The 15,973-nt window shown below is 36.9% G+C and overlaps 1 protein-coding gene across 1 annotated transcript in view; it reads right to left on the bottom strand.

The window, feature by feature from the left end:
- Positions 1 to 15,973, bottom strand: part of NAALADL2 (N-acetylated alpha-linked acidic dipeptidase like 2) — a 429,638-nt gene that overhangs the window by 23,472 nt on the left and 390,193 nt on the right. Inside the window, exon 12 of the mRNA XM_026854960.1 lies at positions 3,151 to 3,244. Coding sequence (XP_026710761.1) covers positions 3,151 to 3,244 — 94 coding nt within the window. The remainder of the gene's footprint in view (positions 1 to 3,150; positions 3,245 to 15,973) is intronic.

Here is a 15,973-nt window from a genome sequence, read left to right as displayed (position 1 = left end):
CACCTATTTATGAATTTCTGTAAAATATCACATCTACGATCAAACAGATAACGTCCTGAATAGCCCCAGGGACCCGGATTTCAGTCTTGGAACCCATCTCACCTCATTTATGACCACGACGTTCCCTGCTAAACATCAGACCCTCAGCAGATGCACAAAAAGAAATGTCTCTCCAGTCACAACCTTTCCTTTGAGGTAAACCCAAAAGCAGTAGCTTGTTTCCAAGAGTTGTGGTGTGTGCAAGCAGAGAGAACACATGTTACTTAACAATCATTTCCCCATTTTTCTGAGGAACAGGCCTCAAGGCAGACGTAAACATGTTGTGGATGACATTTCGCTATAATCTGCCATCCAGCCTATCCTGAAATAGTTTATAAAGTGCTGAGTAACATCCTATTGAATTTAATAGAGCTAACAGTACAGAATGAATCCTTTGGAAACATAAATAAATGCACTATTAACAAATATTAAGACACAGGCATCCTTTTGTGAGGACATCCAGGAGACTGAAAAACTGTGACTCAAGTATTTAGACATATGATTTAATTTCAAGAATGTGAGAAGGTCCAATAGGCAATAAAATGCATGTTTAAATGACTGGCTGAACCAGAGACTAGAGGCATGAAATTAAGCCTAATGAACAAATCTTCTAGCATGTCGAGGATTTCCCTTCACCTTTTCTACATTTACAGTTTGCATTAAGTTGGAGAAGGAAATACTTTACTAAAAGAATGCACCTTTGAACAGGAAATCTAAGACAACATAAAATCTTCTGAAGAATGAAGAAATTTGTGAGACAGGTTAAAAAGTACAACTTCTCATTTAAGTAACCAGAAAAAGACCATTGTCTTATTGGTTTCCAAAATAAAAATAAACTGCTATCTGACACAAGTCAGATATAGATGAGACATGAAAGTAATGAAAAAAGTCTTTAAACAAAACTCTAAATTGAACAGCTAGGAGAAAATTTATCCTGCTGGCCCTACAGCCTAGAAAATGATTTTTCCTCCCCTGAAGTGGTGGAGATAAATGATCTAACTGAAGTTAGAGTAAAAAAGTCAGTTTAAATCAAAATTTCCTGTTACTCAAAATAAAAAAAAAAAAAAAAGGAAGAACAACAGCAGACATCTCATGTTCAGTTGAAGCAATACCAGCTGAGCCACAGGTTTTATTTGATGATTATTCCTTGCTGTGTTAGGCTGAACTAAACCAATGTTTATATGGCACAACAGAGCTAAAATTACTTGTCTTTTTGGATACTCACTGATTCCAGACCAATGCTAGCCTACTTACTCCTAAGTCTTGACAATGATGGATGGCAAAGATTAAAGTAAAGGTATCATACTTCTATGAATGTATATTATAGAAAAGTGATACTTTATACTGCAGGGAGTGAATGAAATGTAGGGGCAACACCTGAAGATTGCAAAAAATATTTGAGATGTCACATTCTAGTAAACTATATGTAAAGCTTTGGTGTGATTTTATAGAATTTCCATCTTTATTTAACAGATCAATCTGAGAGTTCCATAAATGTCTACAAAAATTATTTTTTAAAGGCCTTAGCACACTACAGGTAACCTATACCAGAGAAATAATTGGAGAAGAGGAAATAACAAAATGGTTTTATCTATCTCAAATTCTTTTCACTGTGAGGTCCTAACAAGGGCATGTTTTGGAGTAGTCTTCCAAATTTCATGGGGGTTCTTGTCAGGGATGTACCTTTTAATATTCCTTTTAAATTCACTGAATTCTGACCAGAATACCAGCTTCTAAAATATCTCAGTTTGTACACAATTATGTTAGAATTTGGCAGCTAAATTATCAAAAGATTTAATCTCCACGGACTAAAACTCCTATGTGCTCTTCACATTCAGCCTACTTTCAACTAGTCATTTTGAAAATTAAGATCTCATTTGAATATACTAAAATACAAGAAAACTGTATGGGAAGAGAGACAGAATGGGAGGATGAAGACAGATGATACTGAAGGAGAAAGCTTATATGGAAGAGTGACACTGGATAGTGTTAGAACCTAGATGTCCTCTCCCTCCTTGGTCCTCAGGATTTGAGCCAAGACAGATATTCTTTTCATAATTGAGAAAATGGTTTATTGTTATTCTGTAGTCTAGATAGTACCAGAGAACATCTCAATAACATACAATGGGGTTAGTTCCTATCAACATTTTTCTACCAACTATAGAGACAAAAATAAATACCGCAACCAAAACAGTCCCCAGAAGCAAAAGGAATGCACAACTGCACCCTTTAACTGTGTTATCTTAAGCACCTCCAGCCAAGGGCTGTTGGCTTAATTGAGTTCTCTTGCCTACACAGGACAAAAAGACTGCATCATGCTAGTTCTTTTATCAAGCTCTAAAAGGCCACAAGACAACAGAAAGAGCCAGAAATGAGAAAGCAACACAGGAATGTTAGTAGCGGCTCCACAATCTTGATGGAGTGGTCTCCTATGAAGGCATTCACCCTTCACCTAGCAAACAGGGCCAAATCCAGGGTCTATGAGAGTTACATCTGCATCATTTCCAACTTACCAGTCACTTATTTACTTTCTGACTAGGAATTTTTTGTCCCTCTCCCTAATCACAATCCATTGTTCCAAACACACCAAGATCAAATATAGAGTTTTCAGGGTCTCTGTGCTTAATTAACTCAAACAATACATATTGGTAAATTATCATGCTTTGTCATGCCTGAAAAAGGAGGAAAGGTAACATGCTCTGCCAACAAGGTGAGTTAGTGGAATAACCAAACAAGGAAGATGATTGTGAAAAGTAAGGAGCTGAATGGCAGCAAGATTAGAAGCCCTCTCCTGCTTGTACTGAACAAAGCCTTGAAGTGAATTAAAATCAACTTCAGTCATAGAGGTTGTTATCTTTGACTGTAATGATTAGATTTTAAAACTAATTATTGCTTAACTGACATAGTAACATCAGAAGAAATATAAACATTTTATGGCTTTATTTAGCAAGAAAAACTGCGTTTTAGTTAGCATTACATAATGACACTGTTTAACTACTAAAATCACTGACTATCATTTAACTGGAAATTGAAAATCTGTGTCATGGAGTAGATGATCCTTTTATTTTTCTCTGTATTAATGGAGAACAATATTCCTCTAACAAAAATTACCTTTAAGACTGTTCTGAACTTCTAACGCGATGTCGAGGGCATTAAACGGCAAAACTGGTTCACTGGCAATTTGCAAAGTCACTTGTCCTGTTAGCTGAAAAATACAAAAAAACCCAAAAAACAGTCAAATAATTTCTAGCAGATTTAATAGCCAGTACTTCTTTTGGAATAGCACATACTTTCATAACATCGTATTTTCATGGAAAAACAAATACAACCCCATAAACACATCTTTATGAAAAAGAATATGACCTAGACCACTGCCTTTCTAATACAACATCAAAAAATGTTAAGAGATGACAATTTATGACCACACAGAAGGATTCTGTGCATACTTTTTCTGTGGACCCAGTATTCTGTGGGAGTCTCTGAAGGGCCTTAGTTTTAATTTGTTTTCAAATAAACATCTCAACATTCTAAAAATAGGAGTAAGTTTTATTGTTTTACTTAGTCCTCTGGTTTTAGCTATCGGATTTTACGAGAGTTTACCCATCAAAAAAGAAAAAAACCCAAACCACAGACGCTAATGAGTTTCAGGTCAAGCTCATGGCTAAATGCAAGCAGACCTGAAAACCTATTGCTTTTGAAGAGGTGACAACTTGATACACACAAACGTACAACTTCCAAACTGGATGGAGCGCTACACCCTCTTGGTAACTTATAGAAAGAAATTCTCAAATGCGTGAAACGGAACTGTCAGTCCACTCCAGACTAGGCGTTAGCACCTGTCACGAAACTCAATGGCACGAGTGCTTCTTTGCAACAGTTCCAGAGATGAGGCCAGGGACTGACTGGCCTGAGTGCTTTTTTTTTCATTTACAGAAGGTAGGCTCTCCAGCTCAAGGCTTAGACATGCTACAGGGGCTGTGTATAGAAATATGTCTTTCTGCCGAACTATACCTAGCCTGTGATTAAACAGAGGATTTCAGTCTCTAGGCTGCCAAGTCCATCACTGTTCGTGGAAGCTATAAAACCACACTGACAAAAACATGCAAGAAACTTTCATTCATCTTCTTCATATCTTGATATTGCAAAACCAGAAAAAATACCTGTAGGGCTACGCTCTAAAATGGAATGATGGCTGCAGGTGATGGTGATCGTGTTGATGAAAACGTGGACTGAATAGAATCATATTGTAGAATACTTCCCAAGGTGTTGGAAGGGTTAGAATAATATCTATCCTTCAAAAGCAATATGATAGTTTCTGTGCTGAAAGTACCATTTTAATTCTACAATCCAAAGTAGTAGGAAAGGACAACAATCATAAGTAATATTAAAAACAACAGTATAGTAGCTGAAAAAGAAAACCATCTCCCAGGAAAGTGGATGAAGCCAGGGTAATATCATAAATACAAGTTTCCCGGAGAAACATTAATAGAGCCCCAATAACATTTCTCGGAAAGCATTAAAGAAATGACCCAGCCACAGACTAATTTGGGTAGAGAGACTGAGGGAACATGCTGCAGATCAGGCTGCAACCCACACCTGAGCAGAGCTATACTGTGAAGCTATTGAGATTTACCTCTAGAGAATAATATATTGCAAAAACCACGAAGGAAAAAAAACCCTATCATATATACAGTGAGAAAAAAATATGGAGGAATAATGATTTTTTTCAGGCTTTTATCAAGAAAACTGAAGAACTAAGAGTGGACTTGAAGGAAGATGAAAAATACTGTGTTTGGACATCTGTGTTAAAATATTATACTGTAGCAACTCATGAAACTTTTCTCCAAACTTCCCAACTGCACGGGCCATTAATGCTTCTAAGGCCATTTCTATCTGTGGTTATACACAAAATCTCTCTGTTGAGAAGCATTAGAAACACTGGTTTTAGGCACTGCAGAAATACAAAAAATAAAATTGTTTGGGCAAACAGAAATCTGTACAAAACTGTGTCCAAACCAGGTTCATGTAATCCAGACATAAGCAACTGTAAAAAATATGGTTCTAAATGTCCAGATGCCACAAAAAAAATCCTTCCTTGTCCTGCACAGAACTCTTTTGAGATATGGCTGCCCTGAACATTAACAACCTGTAAACTGCTATGGAAAAGCAACTGCAGCAATGAAATATCCTATTACAGAGGAGCCATTCTATATGGAGCCCAAACCCATTTAATCCTAAATAATAGTACTACATCACAAAACCCATTTGAATTATTCCCTGACACCCCATTTCGGAAAAAAACCTTCACTAAATGGTAATGCAAAATACATATTCATAGGTATATTTTAGGGAGGGACATGAACAGTTCTACAGTGCTAGTGATACTTTTCAATCTGTTACTGCAATGTTGATGAACACACAAGTATGGAAAAAAGGCTTCTTTTCTGAAGCATGGAAGTGGCATTAAAGAGGAGAATACCCTAGTAAGCATCTTTCCTTTTCATCATTATCGCCTACAGAATCTGGCTTAATTTTTATAAGTTCTTGTTTTATTTCTATTTCTTCCAAACAATTTTATTTTGCTTTTGACTACCTAAGTCCAAAGTTGTTTTCTCTTTCCTGTTCAAATAGTTATACCATCAAAATCTTATGACTGACTGAAGCATTTTAGAAACTTTACAGTATCTCTGCATGCAATCCTGCAGACATTTGTGTGTTAGTAAACAGGTAACAGCGGTGTTTATTAAATCACATACTTCACCGGCTAATCTGGAAGAAATCAATCACAAAGAAAAGCTCAGAGCATTGATTTGAACAGAGTAAGTAATAATGCTGCAGAAGCATATATCAAACCCACATAATGCAGCAAGACAGAAAAGGCTACTGATTTCTTATTTATAGTCTTATTTTTGGATATACCATTCCCCTGAGCACAACACTGAATATACATGGAAAATAAAGACAAGCTGCTGCCCCCTTTTTCCTGTTGAAAAATGGTTCAGACTGACTATTGAATTATTAAATGCAAGAATAACTTAGCAAAGAGTAAAGACAACAATTTTCTCATAAAGTGAAATGCTAAAGCAGCATAATTAATTCTATTCCCATACTGAACTCGTTATAACACTAATGACAACTTCTCAAATAACATTTATACATAATAATACATACACAATACACACAATAATCGATGTAACATTTGCACAATTATCAAGTCTGAGGAAAAAAAATATAGTTCAGATGCTAATTGATTCTGAAGTGATTTTCTTATACAATTTAAAATTTTAAAATATTGAATAATGTTTCCACTGCACTTGGCTTTGGGAAAAGTATTCTTCAGTAAACACATATTTAATGAACTTCCAATTACTTTAGAGATAAATATTAATATATAAAATAATTGTAGAGTTATATCATATATTGCTAAATAAATAGGAATATTCAAAATAATTTTATACCAAGGGAACATTTTTTCAAGGTCTTTTACCTCACAGTGTAAAACAACTTTGCAGAAAGAAGTAACTGCTGTGCCTGCCTTTATGTCTCTGACAACATGCAGATCCCAAAAGCTGAAAAAAACCCCAAACCAACTTCCAAAAATGCTGGTGTTAAAAATGATTCAGTATCACATGACACTTCCTAAATGAATTCGTAGGTTCTTCTCTCTTCCAAAGGGTTATCACCATCTCATTTAGGAACTATGTTCTCTTGCAATTCTACTCAATTTATGAACATAATTTCACTATAAAAGTCAGCTCTCAGGGACATCAGGTGGATCTGCACCAGTCTCCAAAAGACTGTGACAATAAAATAATATTTAAACCACACAATTTGTTCATCTATTTAAATTATAAATATCCTTTAACTTTTTACCTGTTTTATAATGTAAATAAAGAAACTAACTAAAATGGAGTTGGGGGGGTTCATCACAGACTTTTTTTTTTAAGAGTTAAACTCAGTTTTCAGGGCAACTCAAATATCCAAGCTGCCTAGTAACAACTTAAAGCACATCTATTGGCATGCAAATTTTAAAAATACTGAATACTTAAAACCCAGGATACAAAAATGTGAAAGGCTCCACTCAGCCTTTTTTACAGAGATTCAGTTTTGCTTTTGGGACATGCTGTTACTGATCATGTCTTGCAGGGACACATCTTAAATGTTATCTGGTTTTACAGGCAGCGCAGGCATGGCAACCCATCTCCCATTCTGTCATATCATGAGAAACTTGTAAGATGAATAAAGTGAAAATATATTTAGTGGATATGTAGATATGAAAATATTATGCATGATAGAGATCAATCTGCTAGAATAAACATCAGCACGTAGTGTGCAGGCAGTTTCTTTAACATAGAAGTTCACATGCCAGGTGTTTTTTTTTTTTTTTTTTTTTTTTTTTTTTTTTTTTTTTTTTTTTTTAAATTTTTATTTTGGTCTAGTGAAATTCAGAACTGTGTGCTACATCTAGCCTGCGTACTCTGTAAACCTCAGTGGGTGTAAGTGTTGAGCCTTTAGGACATTTTTAGTCACATTAAGAGTGCTAAAATTAAACAGACATCTCAGATCTCTTCATATTCCAAGTTACAAAGGAAGTTAAAAAAATCAGGTGAACTGCCATGTTTATCCTTTTGTGAGCACTGCTCTTCAGTAGTGCTGTACTCCAATTTTACCTGCTGGAATGAATTAGACACAGCTACTTGAAACCTCAGTTGTGCAGTGGCAAGTCCTTTATACTTCAAGCCATATACCTCTGCAACGGGCTTCTTTCCTTCCTGCGTTCTACAATTTTCAGGTTTTTACTATATAATTTTATTCTGTGAATATTAACAACACTTCACCCTACTGATATCTGTGCACTTTTAGGGAAAACTAGCATACTACAGCAGCTCATCTACCAAAACCAAGACAACTCATATCAGAAAGCAGATAACATAACAAGGTAGTGTAGTAGACCCGTGAATTCCCAACTACAGACTTTCTATGCAAGAATCCCTACTACAGACTCAAATAATCCTTGCATTTAATCAGTGTGTGACACTGATCAACTCATTCGAACTGTGAGCCTCAACTTCCTTTGACATCAGGCATTATTTTTTTCAAGTCATGTTTGGTCTCACACCTTGCACTTGTCCCTTCACACATTATCCATGGGGTTCACGGATGAAGAAAGAGCATGGAAAGATACTGTGATCTTTAGGGTGATCAATTAACAGTGTGTTGAAAATAACACTTTTTTGGGGTCTTTTTTCTTGTGAAGATGAATGAAAAGGTTTAACTTTTGTGGCTGGTTGTTGCACTGTCTGCTCTCAGGTGTTTGTCTCTTTGCACCAAGGGCTCTCTCCTTCCACAGGGACTGACTAGCAATGACCTGCTGAGATCATCTGACATTAACCCCAACATAAACAACTGTTTCAGTGTCCATCCCCATGTAAACAATTCTGCATTTATTTAAGATCCCCTCTCAGAACCACAATATTAGTAATCTCAAATATTAAAATAATCAGCCTTTCCTGACCTCTCCAAACTGCAGAATTAAAGAAATATTTTTGATAATACAGGCAAATTTCCTGAATTGCTTTCTGCTGGTGTCCCGTTCCCCCGCCCCCCCCAACTTATTCCATGTTATCAGATTTTTTTTAATTAAGCATGAGAAATTGAGTCAGTTTAAATCAAGTATGTGATTCCATGGCAATAACATAATTTCAGCACCTAGTATACTGGATGACTGGCAGTAATCGTGAGACTCATGATAAATTAATGAGCATTTTTAATACGGGGATCTCAATTTACTGTAGAAAAAATTCCTGCATAATCAGTCTACACTGTTGTTTTTCCTATATTCATCACCCCCCAAAAAAGTTAACTGACTCAAGAAAAGTCAGAGGCAGGAGCATGAGAAAAGAACCAGTTCTTTGACCCTCTATTTTTCTGAAGGACAACATTCCCTTGATTAGACAAAGAAATGGAAATCTGGTCACAAACATGTTTGCTTTGCACTAAAGCTGTCAACTTTTGAAAATTAAGAACTTCTCAAAAATTCAGTAGTACCACATAGGCTTTTGTTCTTACTGAAATCTACCTTGGCACCAAATGATATTTTGGGGTATCTGACACTCAGTTCAACAAACAGTATTTTAGGGCAGTAGAGGGCTCCCTGAGAAAAGACTACGGCGAGTCTATGGCTATGGTAGGGGAAGCAGAGCACAGTAATTCATAACAGATAGCTGTTTCTGACCAAGGAAAGTATGAATTGTATCTACGTATTAAAAACTTAATTTCAACACCCCCCTTCATCATTTAATATTGTTTTATTTACTCTCACTATAGGAAATGCTGTATAGGAAGCAAAAGTGATAGTGAAAAAAACATGGATTCTCCTTTTTTGCATGTATCCTACGCACAGCAAACACCACTTAACTGTATTACGGTGGCACACATCATTAGGCATCGTGGAAGTCACATATTAAGATACGCCAGTATTGTCATAGCCTAGGCTGCTTATTCTGGAGTACAGAAGATCTTTATTTACATCATCATAGGCTACATTTTCTACATGGCTCATGATGAGATTCTAAGACACTGAGAAATTAAGGTCAGAAGTATTCTCTTAAGTGATTAATTTGCTCAAAATCTAATTTGTTGGCCAACTTAGCAATATACAGTACTGAGAGCAGTGAGAGTACATTTCCTATAGGTTTCATTCACAGCTGTAAGGGATCATATATCCCACTTCTTTCAACCACTTGCACAGAAAAGAAACTCATACTTTTTTCCGCTTTGTTTTCTGTGCACGTGTAGAATTTTTTTCGTTTTAAATTATATAAAGTATATGAAAATATGTTGTGTATATTAAGTGCATTTATGTGAATCTTCTACATGTATATTAAAAGATGTATTTTAAATTGTATACTAGTGAGCAATTATACCCCATGCTCGGGTTATAACTCCATAATGTTATACAGAGTTTCCTCCCACTCACTTTTACCTTCAATCCAGATCACCAGTGGGGGTTTCCCATGGGGTCGCAGCCTCCTCGGGGCACATCCCCCTGCTCCGGCGTGGGGTCCCCCCAGGCTGCAGGGGGGTCTCTGCTCCCCCGTGGCCTCCCTGGGTACAGGCACAGCCGCCTCCCCATGGGCTGCCCTGGGTGCAGGGGAACCTCTGCTCCGGGCCTGGAGCACCTCCTGCCCTCCTCCTCCTCCACCCTTGGTGCCTGCGGAGTTGGTGCTCTCACATATTCTCTCTCCAGCTGCAGTTGCCCTTGCAGAGTTTTTTTCCCCTGTTTTTAGATAAGTTAACCCAGAGGTGTTACCAGTGTCGCTGATGGGCTCAGCCTTGGCCAGGGCTGGGTCCATCTCGGAGCCGCCTGGCCTTGGCCCCATCGGACATGGGGAAGCTTCTGGCACCTTCTCACAGAAGGCACCCCTGTACCCCCTGCTACCAAAACCTTGCCACACAAACCCAGTACACAGGACTAGACAGACTCACGCAGGGCATGGCACTGCTGACTACTAGAAATGATGCTGCAGATTCAAACTCCAGCTGTGGTTACGGGGAGATACACTGAGGCGTTTGTCACTTACCTACCGTCAGCCCTGGGGACTGGGCTGAAGTCTGGCCCACTCATCCTCTTGTTACCACAGCAGCAAAGAACAAGGATTAGTAACTCAACCTCCAAGATAATAGCCTCATTGAGTTAAGCTTGGCACTGCATAAATGAACTTGTCCTCAAACTGTTTGGTTTGGAACTGAGGCAGAACAACTTTATTTCTGTGCAGGATACAGAGGGTTAATGCTTACATAGGGAGCCATTAAGTTAATTGTAAAGCACAGTTCCTCATGTGGGCAGTATAGAAGTGGAGCTAGAAAGGGAGAATTTATTTTATTTTTTCTGCACATAAACAGAAATTGCATGTCTTTGAAGCATGCAGTTAAGTAGCGATAATCATGAAAAGAGTTTATAATCATCTATTTCATATTTATGCATGTCAAATTCTAGTGGTATCTAGGTACAAAGAAAGTGTCAAATTAACTTCTAGAAGGACCATTAGAGTCAAACCTCTTGTTAAAAAAAACAGTTAGCCACTTACAAAAAAGTTACCCTAGTGTGGGTAGTTATGAGCATGTAAAAGGATATAACAGAATGCTCTGCTGCCCTAGGAGATTCATGAGCTCTGGGCGAAGAGGCCACACCACAACAATACAAATCTTTACATTATTACAAACCCTCACACCAGATTTCTTAAAGAGAATTTTAAAGTTTGTTCTAGCATTAATTCTTTTTTATCTTCAACTTTAAAGCCAGGTTGCTCTGGTTACCAGCTGCAGACTTTGAGAGTGACAAATCCAGAAAATTTTGCTTTAAAGCTGAATAATTTGCAAATAGCATTGCCATAAACCAAGATGCTATTACTGCCCAGAAAGTGACCTTTTAAATGCTTTCATTCTCTCACCCTCTTCAGGTAGAGCACGAGGAGGAGGAAAATAGTGCTAGATCCTTTTTAAAGAAGTGATGTTAACTGCCTGAAGCTGGTTACAGGCCGTACTGAGGAAATAGATTTAGCTATTGTTCTGGTAGAAAAAGAAGTATATAATAAAGTATGAAGTGAAATTTATTTCCACACATCAGAGGCAAAGATTTCTAATGACAACCAGGTATAGAAATTGCATCTTGGATAGATCTTTACTAGCTTAAACCAAAACTACATAGCTTAATTTTTTACTTGCATGTGCAATACGGACATTCAAAACATAAAACATATGGCTAGCCAACAGCGCACACTCGGGACAAGGAAAGTTAAGTATTTATTCTAGTTTAAGCCATAAAGGAAATTTAATGTTAAAGAAAGTGAATGCCACCTCAGAATAACAGTCAAGATACATCAGTGTCGATTCCTGTGTACTGGTATGAAAACACAGGATGCTGTGATTAACACCTTGGAGATTTAGTACACAGCTCCAGAAATCATCACACTCTTCCAGTAAACGCCTTCACTGTGGTTGCTACCAGTTCGTGAATAGCCTTTCCCTGACTTATGTGTGTGTTTAAGACTCCAATCAGGATGTTAGTACAACCAGCCCTCCTTACTCACAATACAGGATAATCAAAGCACAAGATGATAGGACTCAGCAAGACAACTGATAATTCTGTTAACAGTTGCCAGACAGTTGGCTGGGTCTTGCTGGTCTATGAGCCTTACAAGTCAGACAGTAATGACTAGCAGATAAAATAAGCAGCAGTGCAAGTCTGCATTTAATCACTCGGGTTCACAGGCACTCTGCAGAAACAGAGATCAGCCCAGCAAATAGGATCTTGTCTTACAGTCCTAATTAATCAAAGTGTCTTCTCACATGCTTCAAGATACATGCATGAACCAAGAATCTTCCTGAATTAGGATCAATCCCAGGATTCAAGGACATCCAAGTACTTGCTAAGTTTCTATTTAATCTGTAAAGCCAGTTGTTCTGCTGAATCTGCAGGACTCAGTCTGAAACTTGTGGCATTGTTAAAAACTAGATAATAGTCATCACAGCAGTGCAATAACAAAGAAATCTGCAATAGGAAGCTTCAACCACAGCTTTCAGTTTAGACTTTGATATCATCTTTTTAATCACTCCCCTTTTACAGAAATGGATTTGATTTAATTGAACTCCTAAAAAACCCTCTCTAATCACACTTCATCAGCATGCAATTATTATTCAAAGGAAACCATATGTACTATTAGGCACTCTTAATTAAAATAATGCATATAATCTGCTTCAGTACCTAATAGTCCTTTTCCTTGATGTTCATTATTCTTTTTCTTCCATTATTGTGACAATACTTTCTTTTTTTCTATTTTTCCTCATCTATCCCCATTTCATTTATACACATTTTCGACATTAATGATCATATCATCAGGACACTGAGATGCATTAATACACCATCATCTGAGATGAATTAATATGCCACCATCCTTAAAAACTCATTGCGTAGCATGACCTTCAGAATGTGTCAGACCTGACCACCGAGGTTTGTGGAAAGACAGAGGAAATGCTGTAACAGGAGCCTCAAACTACATTCTGTTTTGTCTGAATTTTATTTGCAATTATGAAGTCTTCTAGGTGGCCACACTGGAAGAACGTATGCTAGGCAGCAGTCAGTCCTTAGAGTGACAGGGATTGGGGAGAACCAGGGACAATGGATGGAAGAAATTAAATCCAGAAGTTGAAGAACTTGAAGAAAAGCATCAGTGAGGGGTTGAAATAGTGGTTCCTTGAGGAACTTGGAAAACTTGGACAGTCAATTCAGCATCAATTCAACAGAATAGGCATTATGAAAAGATTCACAAGAACATTACGTATTAAAGTCTCCCTATTCTCTCAAATTCAGGACAGCTAAGATATTTAAAAGTTATGAAGAGAAAATACTGTTATTTTCTCTAGTTACCTTTTGATCTAAAGGTATCTAAAATTTTTCCACTCAGATCACCTTTATCAGTAACGATTGGAGCAGTGATAGTTCATTAAACATTACAGACTGGCTGAGGGAGAGACACTAGTGAACCATAGTGCTGAGGATTCAGAGGAAGCTGAAAATACGTAATTCTGTAGTATATAGCTCAAAGAAAAGACCCATAAACATTAACAGACATGTTCCACTTCTGGGGAGAATTGGACAGATAATATACTGAGACTATCCCCAGACACCAAGATACACTGCAGTACCCACAAAGAGGCTCAATTCACTTGTTAAGGAATTACTTCAGTTAGGATTACATTCTGCTCTTGGATGTATTCGCATGGTAGTTACCAAGCCAGAAAGGTATTTAAGCTTCTTACTGATATCATAATTCAGAGATGCAATTTCTGTGAATTTTTTACAGTACTTTTCAAATCATAAAATTCTATCTTCAACATATATTGTACAAGACACACAGAATAAGAAGTAATCAGTTAACTTACATTAATAATTTGAAATTTAAATCTCAAAAGGAATTCTCCTATCTCCTCCTGTAATTAAACAGTATAACTTAACAAATAAAGGTGGGGGAAGATCGGTTGTTTCATTTTAAAAAGAAAACATTAATTAAAGATGAATAAGTTTGGAACTGAGCAAGCTCCCCTCAGGCTTGGGGAAAATGCCAAGTCTGACAAACTCTTTGAGCCTTAGGGAATCCTGGGTCAGTTTGATGAACCTACTGAAATATTTTATAATTAGCTGGCATGCTCTTGATGCTACCAATTTACCTGAAAAAGAAACTCCCTCACCTTTCTAAGTTGTCCCTGAACAACAATGAATAAAGACCTAAGAAATAATGTTTCTCATCACTGAATGCTTATATAAACAGAAAGCTCAGAAGAATGTCCTATGCTATAGAATGGTCCTTGAAATTCATAAGGACTCTAGCAATAAAACTCAAACTATATGAAGGTAGAACTGAGGTTTATTACCATGTCTGGGCCTGTAATAATGCAAATGCTATTAAGATAGTCAAATTATGATGGCCATGTCATTCCACTGCACCCTACATTTATGTGGGGCCCTGTATTAAAGGCATAAAGGCAGCATGATATAGTGGGAACAACAAAGATTAAAGAGAGAAGAACATTTTAAAAGTGCATTATCTTACAACACTGCAGGAAATATTAGTACTTGCTCAAGCAACAGCAGTTGCTTTTAAGAAAAATTAAAAAATCAATGTTTACCTAGAGTATGGCACCATGGTTGCTCCAGGTAATATTTGTTTTAAGTATCTTATTATTTATAATTATCATTAGTGTCTAAGCACCAAAAATACATTACATGTCTCACAAAACAATTAAAAAGACATCTATTCTGGAAGGCTTAGTGCCTATCTTAAGCTTATCTGATAGAATCAAACAAAGAAAGGGGGCTATGGCATATGAAATACACAGGCTACTTGAGACTATCTAACTAGTCTCGCTGTAAGAACCAACTCAAAGTTCAGGACTCACCTTGTTGGTAAGCATTGTATTTTTGTTAGCTTCTGGTCTTGCTAATGATTCCATAACTTTTGTTTTGGCTTAGCCGAATGCCTGTTTCCTGTCAGTTTTAGATTAACTTTCTGTAACAAATGAGTTTGTAAGAGATCTAAATATGGGCAGATAGAGAAGGAGGCAAGTTTTGTCTGACAGGTAACAACAAGAATGAAGATCTAATGACTGTACTGAAAGATGATGATGAAAGGGACATTGTTGAAGAGAGTGACGAGGCAAAAAGAAAATATTTGAAAAAGGCAAAAGATTTAGAAAGAAAAGCAAGTTGGAATTTGCTACATAACATAAACAGGAGCCTGGGGAATTTCTGAAAGAGAAGATGGCAAGATTAAAAGGACAGCTGAGGAAGATGATTTTGGCAACACCACCACAGATGGATTACGGAGAAAAAACACTTGCACAAGCAAATGTGTCAAGACAAGAGAAGATTACAATGCTGTCAAGTGGTTTGATCACAAGGCCAGAGAGACAAGGATGGATTTTTAGAAATAATACAGAATGAAAATGCATCAGACGAAAATACTCAACAAAGTTCTTCAGCATTAATGTGTAGGCAGCATAATTTTCCCATTCTATGTAAAATTCCATATAAATTGTTCCCAAAACTGAAGAAGTACTGCAGAAGATGGCATTGATATATAGTGAACAGAGTAGTGGGAGGGCTGACAGTATCCAAAGTGATATATGCATGCATGTGTGTGTCTAAGTGTACTTGCATACACCAATGAAAACTTCATATCAAACTTCTCCTATATGTTACAATTGAAGACAGAGACGTTACAGATAAAATTAGATTTTTCAGAACTAAAAATAAAGACTTTGTAGACAATAAAAATTTCCTTTTCTTCCCCTCTGCAGTAGAAAGGCAATGTATAGAGGCATGTGATGTACTCTGAACAGCTTTCAACTAAATGTAAATAAATTTCAAAAGAAA

Source organism: Athene cunicularia (genome assembly GCF_003259725.1).
Source record: "Athene cunicularia isolate RWA chromosome 9 unlocalized genomic scaffold, athCun1 chr9_part1, whole genome shotgun sequence".
In the NCBI taxonomy this organism is placed as follows: Eukaryota; Metazoa; Chordata; class Aves; order Strigiformes; family Strigidae; genus Athene; species Athene cunicularia.
Note: the sequence above shows the minus strand (reverse complement) of the source record. Positions and strands in the feature narration are given on the sequence as shown.